This window comes from Grus americana, chromosome 2, assembly GCF_028858705.1.
Source record: "Grus americana isolate bGruAme1 chromosome 2, bGruAme1.mat, whole genome shotgun sequence".
Classification (NCBI taxonomy): Eukaryota; Metazoa; Chordata; class Aves; order Gruiformes; family Gruidae; genus Grus; species Grus americana.
This window is the reverse complement of record NC_072853.1, coordinates 76107229-76120773: the sequence shown is the minus strand read 5'-3', so window position 1 is coordinate 76120773 and position 13545 is coordinate 76107229. Positions and strand designations below refer to the sequence as shown.

General features: G+C 39.4%; 1 protein-coding gene across 13 annotated transcripts in view; it reads right to left on the bottom strand.

The window, feature by feature from the left end:
* COBL (cordon-bleu WH2 repeat protein) overlaps window positions 1–13545 on the bottom strand; it is a 165061-nt gene that overhangs the window by 115993 nt on the left and 35523 nt on the right. For 12 of the 13 annotated variants that reach the window (XM_054816791.1, XM_054816785.1, XM_054816778.1 and 9 more), the window contains one exon: window positions 4116–4322. In XM_054816791.1, coding sequence (XP_054672766.1) covers window positions 4116–4315 — 200 coding nt within the window. In that variant the 5' untranslated portion in view covers window positions 4316–4322. Of the gene's footprint in view, window positions 1–4115; window positions 4323–7994; window positions 8105–13545 lie in introns of those variants that run through there. The other variant, XM_054816786.1, reaches the window with a different exon arrangement.

Sequence of the window (13545 nt, the reverse complement as noted above, 5' to 3'; positions counted from 1 at the left end):
CAGGGTCACTCAGTGTGAATGGAGACAGACGCGTGATCCCTTTACTTATAGGTTACCCATTGAAAGTATTACCTGTGAGAATTGTAAACAGAAAAAGTTTCTGGTAACTCTTGTGAGCTTTTCCACTTATTTTCTTTCTAAATGTCTAACCACTGCCTCTCTCAGACCTGCTAACAATTTGTGTGGATCTGCTACAGATATATATGCATAAAATGTGTAAGTGGCGAACGCTATGCCTATCCTTTCAGCACATCAATTAGTGCTCACACAACAGTACCAGCACAAATATAGAGTAGTTGTGGGGGTATTTTATAATCCTTTTCAAGGGGGAGAAGGCTAACAGTTTTTCATGAATACTTTTACATGTTTTACAGTAGAGTTCACAGTGACCAAATATTTCAAAAAAGAAAACTGTTTTTAATACTATTCTATTGCTGCACAAAATCCTTAAGGACTCAACTTTGTCCTAAAATCTGCACTAGATATTTCCAAAATCTAGAATAAATTGTGTGTTACAAGATGGCAATAAACTCTTAAAGAGAGACTGTCAGCTTAGGTTAACTTTATAAATAAAATAAAAATTTCAGATTCTAATAAAACATCTTTAAATATCACACACTTTCTTTTTTTCTTGAACTATCTTTCAAGAAAATTTAATAATAATTTTCTGCCCCCTTGCTGATATTTATAGGAATTTTCTATAGAGAGAACAGAGTAAACTTAACAACATGCTGCTTTGCTTACACACAATGAACAAATTGAAAGAGATAATTTTGACTTTTAACTTGGTTAATTTATAATAATCTTAAGTGATACTAATTAACTACAGTAGTTATATTTTCAAACATCCTCTAGTGTACTTCATTGCTCTGTGAACTGCTTTCCTGAAATTACGGAAACATTTTTCGTTATAATGATGCCCAGAGCAAGGTTTTGCAAATTTTTCTGCAACAGAAAAACTATTTCCCCAGGGTACCCAAAAGCAGATTTTGCAGAATGCAGTTTTAATGATGGCAATGAAAATACTGAAGATTTATAGCAGTATAAACAACAGCAGAATTTGTCTGAAATGTCCTTCCATGATATCACAATTGATAAAAAGAGTGAACAGAGAAAAGAATTTATTACCTGCAGTGGCTCCCATACTTGCTTCAAACTAAACACTTTTTTTTTTTCAGTCCAATATCTTCATCATTAAATGTTTATGTCTGAGTATCATTATACTTTGTCCAGTTCGCAATGTCAAAACAATGCAAAAAGATGAAAACACCTGTGCTTTCACACAAACCTGGAGACTTAAAGCAGTCCATCCCCTAAAAATTTCAGATGCTCCTGACTTTTTTTTTTCTGTACTCCACATCCCTAAAAACACAACCAGTGCTAATGTAGAGAAAATTTCATCTTCCAGTGGTTAGAAAGAACAGCGCCACATGCAAGGTTCGTTCACAGACTGATGCCACTGTAATACAGGGCTCATTACAGGATATCCTTTTCTTATTTCAGAACTTGTTAGGATGATTTACTCCCCTCCTCAGATTCCATAATCTTCCACTTCCCACAGCTGGTGATCAGTGCCTGACATTTGTCACTATGTCTCCACTCCAAGCGCTCAAGACAGCGCTGAGGGAGAACACCTACTACCTACATTAGGCACTGGAGATACTCAGATTAGCAGATTAGCACAAGTAGGAAATAAATTGCTGCCTAAATCAAGGTCCTAGACCTGTCATGCAGCCAATGGAGAGAAGTGGGCACCTTCACAGAACAATGAAGAGAACATTTTGGTTGCTTAGAGTGCATCATGTAGAAGATATAAATAGCCCCACATAAAAGTCTAAGGTTTAATTTTTGACGTTTCTTTCAGGTTTTAGTCCACAAACTAAAGACTCTAACAAGATACCCAGTCTCTCTGTATATGATAGCAATGGTAGTGATAATAAACACCTATGCAAGACACAGAATGTTTATTGTACAGGGATTTTCCATTTGTTCCCTGCTCCTGTAGCTTGCATGTTCTTCAAAAGCTCACATTAAAACACCACTGTTGTAGTGCTCTTGGACTGGGTTTTTTGGAGGGTTTTTTTTTTTGAGGGAAAAGAAAATATATTATGATCATATGGCAATTATGTATCTCTCTATACAAAATGCTGCATGAAGATTAGCCTCTTGTTAGCTCCCAGGTGGCTTATATTTGCCAGTGAAATACCAACTTGCTTTGGCATCTAACGGCCAGTGAGGTTCATGTCCTGTTCTACTTCCCAGGCCTCCTCTCTTCTTTCTCTCATTAAGTCCAAATGTCCCCATAAAAACTTGATCACTAAATGTGAGAGCTCTGATAAGCACTGATTTCCTTTAAAACTTTCAACATCACTCTGGCTTTGGGGCTGACCCACACAAGTTGTTCTAGTCTCCTGAGAGTGGCTAGGTGAACACTAACTTCTACAAGAAAAGTAGGGGGAATTGTCACAGAATCACACAGCAGTAGGGGTTGGAAGATCATCTAGTCCAACCCCCCTGCTAAAGCAGGATCACCTAGAGCAGTTGCACAGGATCGCATCCAGGCAGGTTCTGAATTATCTCCAGAGAAGGAGACTCCACAACCTCGCTGGGCAGCCTGTTCCAGTGCTCGGTCACCCTCAGAGGAAAGAAGTTTTTTCTCATGCTCCAACAGAACTTCCTGTGTTCCAGTTTGTGCCCGTTGCCCCTTGTCCTGTCACTCTGGGCACCATTGAGAAGAGTCTGGCCCCATTCTCTTGACACCTGCCCTTTAGATACTTATAAGCATTGATGAGATCCCCTCTCAGGCTTCTCTTCTCCAGGCAAAACAGACCCAGCTCTCTCAGCCTTTCCTCATACGAGAGATGCTCCAGTCCTCTAATCATCTTTGTAGCCCTCCACTGGGCTCTCTCCAGTAGTTCCCTGTCTTTCTTGAACTGGGGAGCCCAGAACTGGACACAGAACTCCAGATGTGGCCTCACCAGGGCAGAGTAGAGGGGGAGGATAACTTCCCTCGACCTGCTGGCCACACTCTTCTTAATGCGTCCCAGGATACCATTGGCCTTCTTGGCCACAAGGGCACACTGCTGGCTCATGGAGAGCTTGTTGTCCGTGAGGACTCCCAGGTCTGTCTCTGTAGAGACACTACACGCTGTTGTACACATCCTCCTCAGCCATCAAAATACACTAATAGACAAACAGTCAAAATAGACTAATATATCAGACCAAGAAGAGTAGTTTTACAGGAATGCAGACTAACTACTGCAAACCCCAAATGTAAAATAAGCACAGGCCTTGATTTATCAACAGGTATCTACATCTCCTCCTAATCTGGTGTCATCACTTTCTACAGTTTCTTGACCACTGCTGTCCACACTATTGTTTGCTACAGTTTCATCACAGCATGGAATATATTTTTAAAACTCTTCCAAATTCTGTCTTAAAGTAGTAAATTTCCCTCTTTCAAAACAGTTCTCACACAGAGGATGAGGAAAAGGAAAAGCTCTCACGGTGAAGAACATTATTTCAACACTGCCTTTCCAATCAAATTTGCCTTTGATTGTACCCAGTGACAAGAATTTCTCTCTTCCCATGGAAAAAAACCAATACACTTTTATATAGAAAAGGCTTCCTAAATACCAGCAGATGCTTTGCTGTCTACACAATCATAATGTATTTGTGAAGGCAGGATCTCTGAATGTGATGAATCATTCATCTTCTGAGCTTCCTTCTCAGCATGACTCCAGACAGACATACTGTCAGGATGTTTTGTTTGCCAGTAGCACCTACTTCCACTGCACCAAACCCCCTCTGTATTATGAGATGTGACAGAACCTAAGACTAGCCCAGTGGCACTACATGGAAAAGATGGATTCATACACCTGCAGAAGGTGATCCATGGGGAAAACAGTGACACAACAGCTGCTAAATCCTTCCTGCCCCAGCAGAGAGGGTCCTTTATACATGGCGCTCAGAACTCTCTGGTACAACAGCTGACTAAAATGCAGAGAGAAGCATGGCAGAGAAAGCATGTCAACTCAGAAATGGAGACATTGATATCAGCAAGTTACTACTGGGAATGGAAGGCTCCAGAAAGTGGGAGGTAATCAAAGCCTTACCTTCCTTGTACTGTGCTCTTCTGCTCTACCCCACTGGGTAAAATGACTGTGAAGTCCACCGATCTGTTTATCATGTTCTCCTTCATGCTCACAAGGTTCTGATCAGAAATTACAGCTGTCTCTGCAGGTGACTTGTGCTCACTGTGAGTTCTGCTTGCTGCAGAAGCTTGATTTGGTGGAGGAGGAGCACGAGCTTTCATTCTTCTCCTTGAGAAACAGAGGCAAGAAGAAAATTAATAATTTCTCACAAGCAAAGTATAAACATATTAATAAGAAAATATATTCTTTCAGCCATAACCTCAGATTGTTTTAAAAAGTTCCTCTAAAGCAAGCAATTTTTCATCATGAAACTTTTCAATGGAGTTGCATTTTATTTTTACCTCCTCTCTAAAAATACACTAATTTTTTCATGATGCACTCACTCCTACTGTTTGCCCTCCATGCCCCAGGGGATGAATCAGTTTCATAATTAGGATATGAAATAATCATTATTCTGTCAAATATGAAACATGGTCCTTTGAAGAGAGAAACAGAAATACGGGGTCCAGTCCAGACCTGATTCAAGAAAGAGTTGTATTTATGTAAATGAATGCCTCCTCCAAGTCAGAATGGCAGGAGCGGAGGCAGGGTGAGGTTTCATTCAGCTATATTTGGGTTCCATGGTATTACTCTACTTGAAATATTGCCTCTTCCTCTGCTCTGAGTAAGTAGTATTAAATTTGGCTCACCATACTTCATAGGGAAGCACCATGAAAAGGTCAGTCATGAGTGATACCACTTCTTGCCATGCAACACTAAGAGACTCTAGCTCTTTGAAAGCACCCTGAAAAGAACTCATTCTTCAGTAGCAGGCTATGTGCCTAGGTGACATACAGAAAAGCTGCATCAACTTGCACCAAACAAGCAGAGTACTTTATAGAGATATAAACCCATCACAAACTCAACGTTTACTTCACGGGCAAGCTGCCTGACAGATAAGGAACATATGTGCACTGTTAAAATTCTGAATAGCTGGCCTCATACCAAGCACATGTCTAAGAGGATTAATTCTGATGATTAATATCCCAGTGACCTCTTCCGACTAGATTTTTGCCTAGTTTAAGTAAGATTTTAGCGTAACAGATGGAAAAAGCAGTAAAATATTTAGTGAGAAATTATTACCCAGGCTTACTGCCTGCATTTTTTAATCTGCCTGGTTTTAGGGTGCAGGAAGAGAAGAGATTATGATTCTGCACATCATTTCCACCCTGTGAACAACATAAGCAGAGGTCTAGAAAAGAAGAGTACAGAAAAAGCACTCTAACCCTTAAAAGCTGCAAAGCTTATTGGTTGAATCAGCCAAGGAAGGGCAATACTGTGTTTAGGGGGGGGGGGAAAAATTAAAAACTGAACAGGATTAATACCAAAACAAACTCCTTTAGTTAGAGAAAACGTGTGTTTTCACAGACAAAAAGACTAAACATACACTTTGGATTACCAATGTAAACTCCTGGCAGAGAGAAAAGTGAGAGCTACATCACATCACAAAAAAAAAAAAAAAAAAAAGTTCAGAAACAATTCAAATCCTCTACACTTTTTAATCAGTATTTGCATTTGACCAACAATTTCTATGACATGTCTCAACTTGCAAAAAATCACTACACTGCCCTGAAAATGCACATTTCAGTGAGACCTCAGCAGGACACTGTAAAACTAGCGCTGATGCAGATACTTCCTTTCATTTCCTGTGCACCTAATAAATAGCATTCCCTACAAATATGCAGGGAGAGCTACTGCCATATTTACTAGCATACGGCAATTTCTCTTCCATGGAAAATTTTCCCTGAACATTCACTTTTTACCCTATGAGTCATGCAGTCATCAGTCACTAACTTGCAGCTCCTACCCTCCTCCTCATGCAGGTGATGATAAAAAGTTCAAGGCTTTATTGTTTGTCGAACTGCTTTGCGTTTCTATATGTCCGTGAACCAAACTCTTATTTACTTGTCTATGAAAGAAAAGAAAAAAAAAGAAATTTGGATTCATCTTCTGCGCAGACCCCTTTACGTTTGGCTACAGTAGTTATTTGTAAGCAGGTGGTGAGAGACATGGGACTTCTACATTAATCCAGATCATACCAACGTAGCTTTACAATCACGTGGTACAACATTTAAGGACTTCAGATCAATTTACAAATTTTCTAATTCTTGCCCTCCATAATATCAACTGCACCAATATATGTAGCTACAGAAATTCACATCAACTTGTCTTCCAATACAAAGTACCAAAGAAGGTCGGAGGAAAAGAAGCAGGCAACTGTCCTGAACCTGGCAGAACTACTTTTTTTAAATTATGATTTACCTGGCCTTGTAGATTCCAGATCTCACAGTGAACAGAGACAGAGGAAATAAAACAATGGTAATAAAATAAACATGAAACTGAAACCAGCTGAAACTGAAGAGACTTGAAACTTCAGGGAAGAGGTGAAGAAGAACAGAGTTCTGAAGCTGATGAAGGAGCTAGAAGTAAATTGGGAGCATGCTACACGGGTGTTTGTTCCCTAGCAATAACATAAAGCTGCATCTGGTTTTCTGGAGGAACAGACAAACAACATCAGACACATTAATACCAATTTATAGCTCTGAGATGGGAGTGCGATTTTTATTTGGCCACTTTTTAAGTACTCTTCACAGCCAGTTCTGCAGTTACAGACCTTCTACAACACTGCTTGGGGCTGGGTGCAGGGCTGTGTGTCAGGAAATCAGGCATCATACCACCAAAAGCATCAGCTATACATTGACTAGCGATGTTCACTTCACCTCCATAAAATACGTAACAATGTGTATTCTTTTTGGAATTACATGGTCAGGGCCTTTTAGATACTACAATTCTCCTTTTCTTTTGTGCAGACAGGACAGTGCAGGTCTGTTTCCTTCAGAGATATCAGAGAAAGGAACAGGAAAAACATTCCCACTACAGTCTCTCTAACCTAGCAACAGTTCAGGTGACCTCATACGAACTTTTCCACAATAGGGACTGCACATTCTCTTGAAACACTGCAACTGCTTCAAATGCCTGGTTTTCAACATTTTCCAAATGACAGATTTCAAACTACTTCAGTGGAAGCAGATCCCTTTAAAGTTCACATTTGTAGAGCAATACATGGCACAGATTTGCATTGCCTAGCCAACTTTCTGAAACATCTCAGTAGTAGAAAGTAGCTCCATGAACTGCAGATTAAAATGCACAGCTGTAGCTCTACCTTGGATCTGCATGAGCAGCTGCCTTCTGACAGGCTCCAGCAATTGCAGTCAGAAGGTGCTGAGAAACCTGTTAATACTATTGAATGCGAGTCAGAAAAAGAATTCAGCTTTCTCTGCCAGCGCTATGATGGTTATAAAGGACAGTACAAAAGCACTCCATAATAAAAACCTTTTTGTTCCCCCACTAAAACAATGCATAGAGAAAGCGTGTGATTTAAAAGCCTGTTTTAAGCATGGGTACTTTCTACGCTATAAACACATCATCCTATAAAAACCTTGCATACCATTCTTCCGTATAAGCTAAATTCAAACTAAATTTAGCTCAACAGCATTTTTTTCCCGCAAACATCTTTCACTGTGCTCAGTACTGAGATACTTGTTAAGCCCCCCCACCTGCGATTAGCCTGCGGATGAAGTTACGAGTGGGAACACTTCAAACCTATGATTCATTCATAGTTAAATGAATGCTTCGATCCAGTCCTTGATAAGGAGACAGAGTAAAAACAAGCAGCTGATTCTAATACACAAACGTACTGTGCCTTTTGCCGAGGCTTGAAATAGTTCATCTCACTTTACTGTAAGCTGAAAAAATGCATATAGCCATGAAATAATTAGGCAGAGTAAATAAATAACTTACTAGCACTGTTCTCAGCAACAGCATCAGGCTTCCCAAAATGGAAAAGGAAAAACAATGAGCAAACTGTCCAACAAGACCAGTGTTTCTGTAGCACAGCACGTAGAACAATGCAACAGATATGAAGAAAAGTTTCACCAGATTAAGAACTTCAAGACAAGGTAACACGAGCCCTTTGGACCTACACTTTATTAATATGTAACTACCAAGCAATAGGATGCGACCTGGACTTTACAATCCCATGCTGAAGAAACATGATCTTTGTTTCAAACAGAAGTGGTACTGGCACTTCTACCCTCATGGCAATGCTATGCACAGATTGCCTTTCTTCAGATAAGGTCTAACACAAAAAAACAATAAAAAAAAAAAAAGGAAGTGATCCTACACATTTCCACCATGCCCCAAAAAATCTGGAACCCTCTCTGCTCTCTAAGGCAAAGGCAACTTCACAGGTACTGGGTAGACTTCATCCCATGGATACCAGCAGGAGTTTGGCAAGAGCTCCATATACACCAGTTTGTAGAATCTCATCCTTTCTATGCCAATTCTCTCTCTAACCATTCATTAAAAAAAAAAAACAAAAACCCAAACAGAAAATCCCCAAAAAAACCCCTCACAACCAAACCAACCAAACCAAAACAAAAAGTCCAACCCAAAACAAAACAAAAACCCTCCAGCCCTCAACATAGCATAATTATGGCCAACAGTCATTTTTGATATAGTGAACAACTAGCACAGGACCTCCAACCCAGTCAAGCCAATTTGCTGTCTTGTCAATGTACAAGGCTGGAACAGTTGCAGAGGGTTTCTCTGTGACATTCACGTGCACCCCATCTCATAATTAGGAGGAATAAACCAACACGAGAATGCTCAGCAATGAGCACAGTATGCAAACGCAGCGTCCCTCCAGTGGAAAACAGGAGACAATAAAGTAAACTTTCTTGACTTTTAGGTGATTGCATTCCTACAGTCTTTTGAGGGGAAATGTATGCACATTGCTGTTTGAAGAAAAAAAAAGCAGATGAGTACTTTCTCTCTCTTTCTGGCAACTTGCACAGCAAAGCTAGAAACCCAGCCCTGAGGCACACCTCGTACTCCAAACTATCAAGACACAGACAACGTGGTAGAAGTTGCTTCTGCCAGTGATCTAGCACGCAAAGCAGATACCCTTCAGAGAACATTTCTCTTTTGCTCTTCATTGCTCATGGCAAAGCAAAAAATCCCAAACAGATCACAGGCTGGAAAAAACCCCTCACTGTAACAGAATTAATAGCATGCCAAGTTTCCTCTTCAAAAGTAAAATCCTTTCAGCTTCTAGACACAGCAGCTCAGAAAAATTATAACACAACACAAATGTAAAGGAAATACAAACAGATTAGGACCAACATAAAGTCACCCCAAGAATTCTGAAAATGGAAAACAGAAGTTAAACAAATCCCACAGAGGTGGAGAACAGAAACCAGGAGAGCATAATAACGTCCGTAAGTACTAAAGAGGCAGGAGTTCCTTCAGACAGCTTTACATTTTAAACTAAAGCTCCATTCCACCTTTGCCATTTATAACACTTAAATAACCAATTAAACCGAGCTTTTGGGTTGCTCTTTATTTGGATGGAGGGGGTGGAGAATAAGAAAAAACAAATCAAAGAACATTCTAAGCTTTACTTAGTCTATCACAAGCAAAATATACTGATTCATTATAAGTATATGCAACACAGGTAACTGCACATTTAAATGTCTCATAAATAGTAAGTTACAGGTCTAAAATATATTAGTCTTATAGTAACTTATTTCTAGCATTTTTCAACATTTCCTAATATTTATAATATTACAAAAATACTACACTTGCTCAACAGCCAAAATCTTCAGCAGACACTCAGATCTAAGGAACTGGATTACTTCCATGTCGATATGGCTCAGGGAACAATTAGAGTTGCCTACATGATGTTATTTTCATATTTTTAAGATTTTTTTTTTAAACAGTCTTTACTCTGAATTCCCTATTATGGTATATAATTATTTCCTCTTTTTAAACATTTATTTGAATTTCATATTACTTTTAAAAGATCATTCCATTTCTAAGGCAGTATCACACTGACAGATATGATGAAAATGATTCCTTTGTGGGTGTGATAAAGCCACCCAAAATAGCCAAGAAAAAATAATTTGTTTTTGGCAAAGAAATGAAAGTTATTTAATTATATTTTTGATCTTCCATTTGATTCTACTGATGAGAAACCCTACAGCTTTACACATTGTAAAAATAAAGTTTTGATGCCAGAAGAAAGAAAAAAAAAGACCAGAAGCAAACTGAATTTGTAGAAGAGGAAGTGAAGCAGGGATGGAAGTACATGACCATGCTTGCTCAAGGGTGAAATTAAAGAAAAATAAACAAAAGTCAAGGTGAGATGATACAGTCTAATGGAAGTAGTTCCTGATGTTGTATCTCTAATTTCAAACCTTTCACAAACTGAACCAATCAATGATTATAAAGCATTGTGCTGCAGTTTCCCAGTCTCAAATATACAAGTGACTAAACTAATTGCTATAAAATTTGCTGCCAGGGATATCTCTCCAGATTTGATCCATTTCATGAGAGGCTGAGGTGCATCCCAACAGATGGCAGAAACCAGACCGCTCTGCTGCCTGTGAAGCATTGCACAGCTGCCAAACAAGAGAAAACCAGCTCCCGTCTGGCCAGGACTCAGACTCCTGCACTGACACTACGTAGCTGAATTATCAAGAGCTCATCCTCTGGCACGAATGACAAATGATTTGTTAGCTTAAGACTCATATCCTCATATATGTTTTTTTTTTTATGTCGCCCACACTTTCAATTAAGCGTAGTCACCACACTTTCAATCTTCCAATAAAAGCCTAACCCTCCTTCCAGTCACTGAGGCATTCCCTCAAGATCCATTACAAAGTAGTTCACATATCAGTTTCATGATACAGTCATTTTTTAGGGCCAGAATAAGCCATAAGCACACTAACCTGCTTTCCTGTAGCGCCCAGGCCATGCAATTCACCCCACTGCTACTTCAGAGAGCCCTCATTTAGAATGAAAGCAAGGACGGAGCTGTACGTGGGGTGGGCTTTAACTGATCAACAAATAACAATACAGCCTACAAGTGCTTTTATACCTATTAACCACAGCCACACTAGCGAGCCTAACAAATCTACCTGTATCTGTTCCCAAAACAACATAAAACACAAGCCCTCAAGAAAATCTTTGAAAAAGCAGCCAAATCCCAAGATTTGGGTAGATGCCTGCTGCAGTTAATGAAAATACTACCTGAATAAGCACTGCAAGGTCTGGCCTAATAGCTGTATCACAGGACTTACGAGATACCACCCACACGTTCAGTGTGTGGCAAAGACCACACTACGAGCTGGTGCCATCATGCGCAACTCCATCGAGCTGCACATCAATAAAGAGGAATGAAATGGGAGAACAGCTAACATGATGTAATTATTTGCCTCATCTGCTAAAACACATGGTAAAGAAAAACCGAAGTCTTTTGTTGTTAAAGGCAAGAAAGCATAGATAAGTTACTTTATTTTGGAATGTTAAATTCCTGTAATCTAAACTGTGGTACTATTGCATCTCTTGAGTTAGAGATTCACCAATGGTTTTAACTCTTTAGCTTGGGAGATGTGATCAAAACAAAACTCCACTAACAATTCATACTGGAGGTTGGGTTAACAAGCCTCACCTTCAAAAAAATTTGGTCTAGAAAAGCAAAAGCAGAAAAATAGCACACTAAGAAGGGATGGTGAAACCTTGCTCTTTTCACAATGACATCTGCCAGAGGAGAATACTCAGATGAACCAAAATGCTGGCAAAGGCAATACACATTTAAACTCTAGGATGCAAATGTTTAGCCACCAGCATCTGAACTACCTGCCAGTTTTACACTGACCAAAATCAAAAGACTGCCAAGCAATAGCTGTTAAAGTGACTTGCAGAAGAACCAGCAATGAATTAGTGCAAAGCATTCGGTAACCAGCCATGCAATCCTGTTCCCACCAGTGTTTTTGACTTCTTCTTCCATTATCCATACTCACATTGTTTTTTCCCCACTTATGAAGTAGTGAGCTATTGATCTCATTCCATGCCAAGCAAACATAGTAGTAGTAGTAATAAACAACACTAAGGGAAACATCATGTTGCTCATGCTCATCTGAAATGTTACCCAGTTCTTTCACCTGTGACTAAATCTGGCTGCTTTCCATGGTATGTTTAAATAGGAAAACAGAATGACGCTATTTTCATGTTTCACGTGTTTAAGCACAATGGCACTGGTTAGCAAAAGAAACAAAAAAGGGTCAATGCTAACATCCCAAATGTACTTAGAGAGACACCCTGGCAAATCCTGTGGCTGAACTGCAAAAACCACAAGGTTAAAATATCATTAACTGGTGAGACAACTAGTGAGATTTCTCAGCATTATTCATGAAGTTATAGTCACGTTCATGTTAGCTAAATGGATTCTTACTAACTCTGCTCACCTGTGGGAAAACACTGACATGAAAACAAAGCCAAGACTATTTCTAAGCAGGCTGGAATCACTGCTGGCATTGTGCCTCTGCTGTAGGCAAACATGCACCCTCTAAAAGCACTCGCTCTATTACCCATCAGCTGTGTGTTTGTGAGGATGCTACAGCTCTCAACTCACTGTCTGTGCCTAGTGCCACAACTCCATGCTGAGCTCTCTAGTAACACTCAGGTCTGGAAAGATAACTTATTATTTGGAATAGGTTTTATTAACACCCAATAATTACATTAGTCTTCATGTTGTTTACTAACAGCAAACCATGAAAGCAACGAGAAGATAATTTGTTTCTAGAGGGGTCAGTGACTAAAGATAGGATTATGCAAGCCAGAGGCTAGCTCAGAAATACTCGCACTGTATGGTACGTCCCCTGAAGTTACAGCTGCTGTACAGATTTCAGTATAGTTGTCCTTTCTTAATCTCTTATCAACAATCACTTTCAATAAGGCCATATAAATAAACAAATATAAAAGTTTATTGCCTAGTAACACTGATTTATAAACTCTCCTGTGGTGACTTGCACTGTCAATTACAATGCAACTTCAAGGTGCATTTGCACTTATTACTGAGCAAATGTATCCCAGGCTGTGCTCTATTTTTGTGCCCAGCGAATTTTTAACCTCATAACCACCTACCGAGAATCACTCTCTAGAGGCTTGAAGACTCTGTAGATTAAGGCTCTATTGCAGTAAAGTGCTTTCTTTACTGTCTGTTTACAAGGGACATAAAGATGGAATAGTTTTGAAAGAATTAGAGAAAAACAACATATATAGCTAGTGAAGTTCTGATGTGATTTACTATGCTGGCTAATTCCTAGTTTTATAATATGCTTACAAGCTAGTGGGCACTTCAGTGGAAAACTGCTGACAATACTATAGAATAATATTCCTGCCGATACCGATCGGCAGGAATCATCATTTCTCATTTAATGAAAATGCTCTAGGAGTATGCTACCGAAGTTCATTTCATCCATTCATCCTTATACAAACAGATCCCACA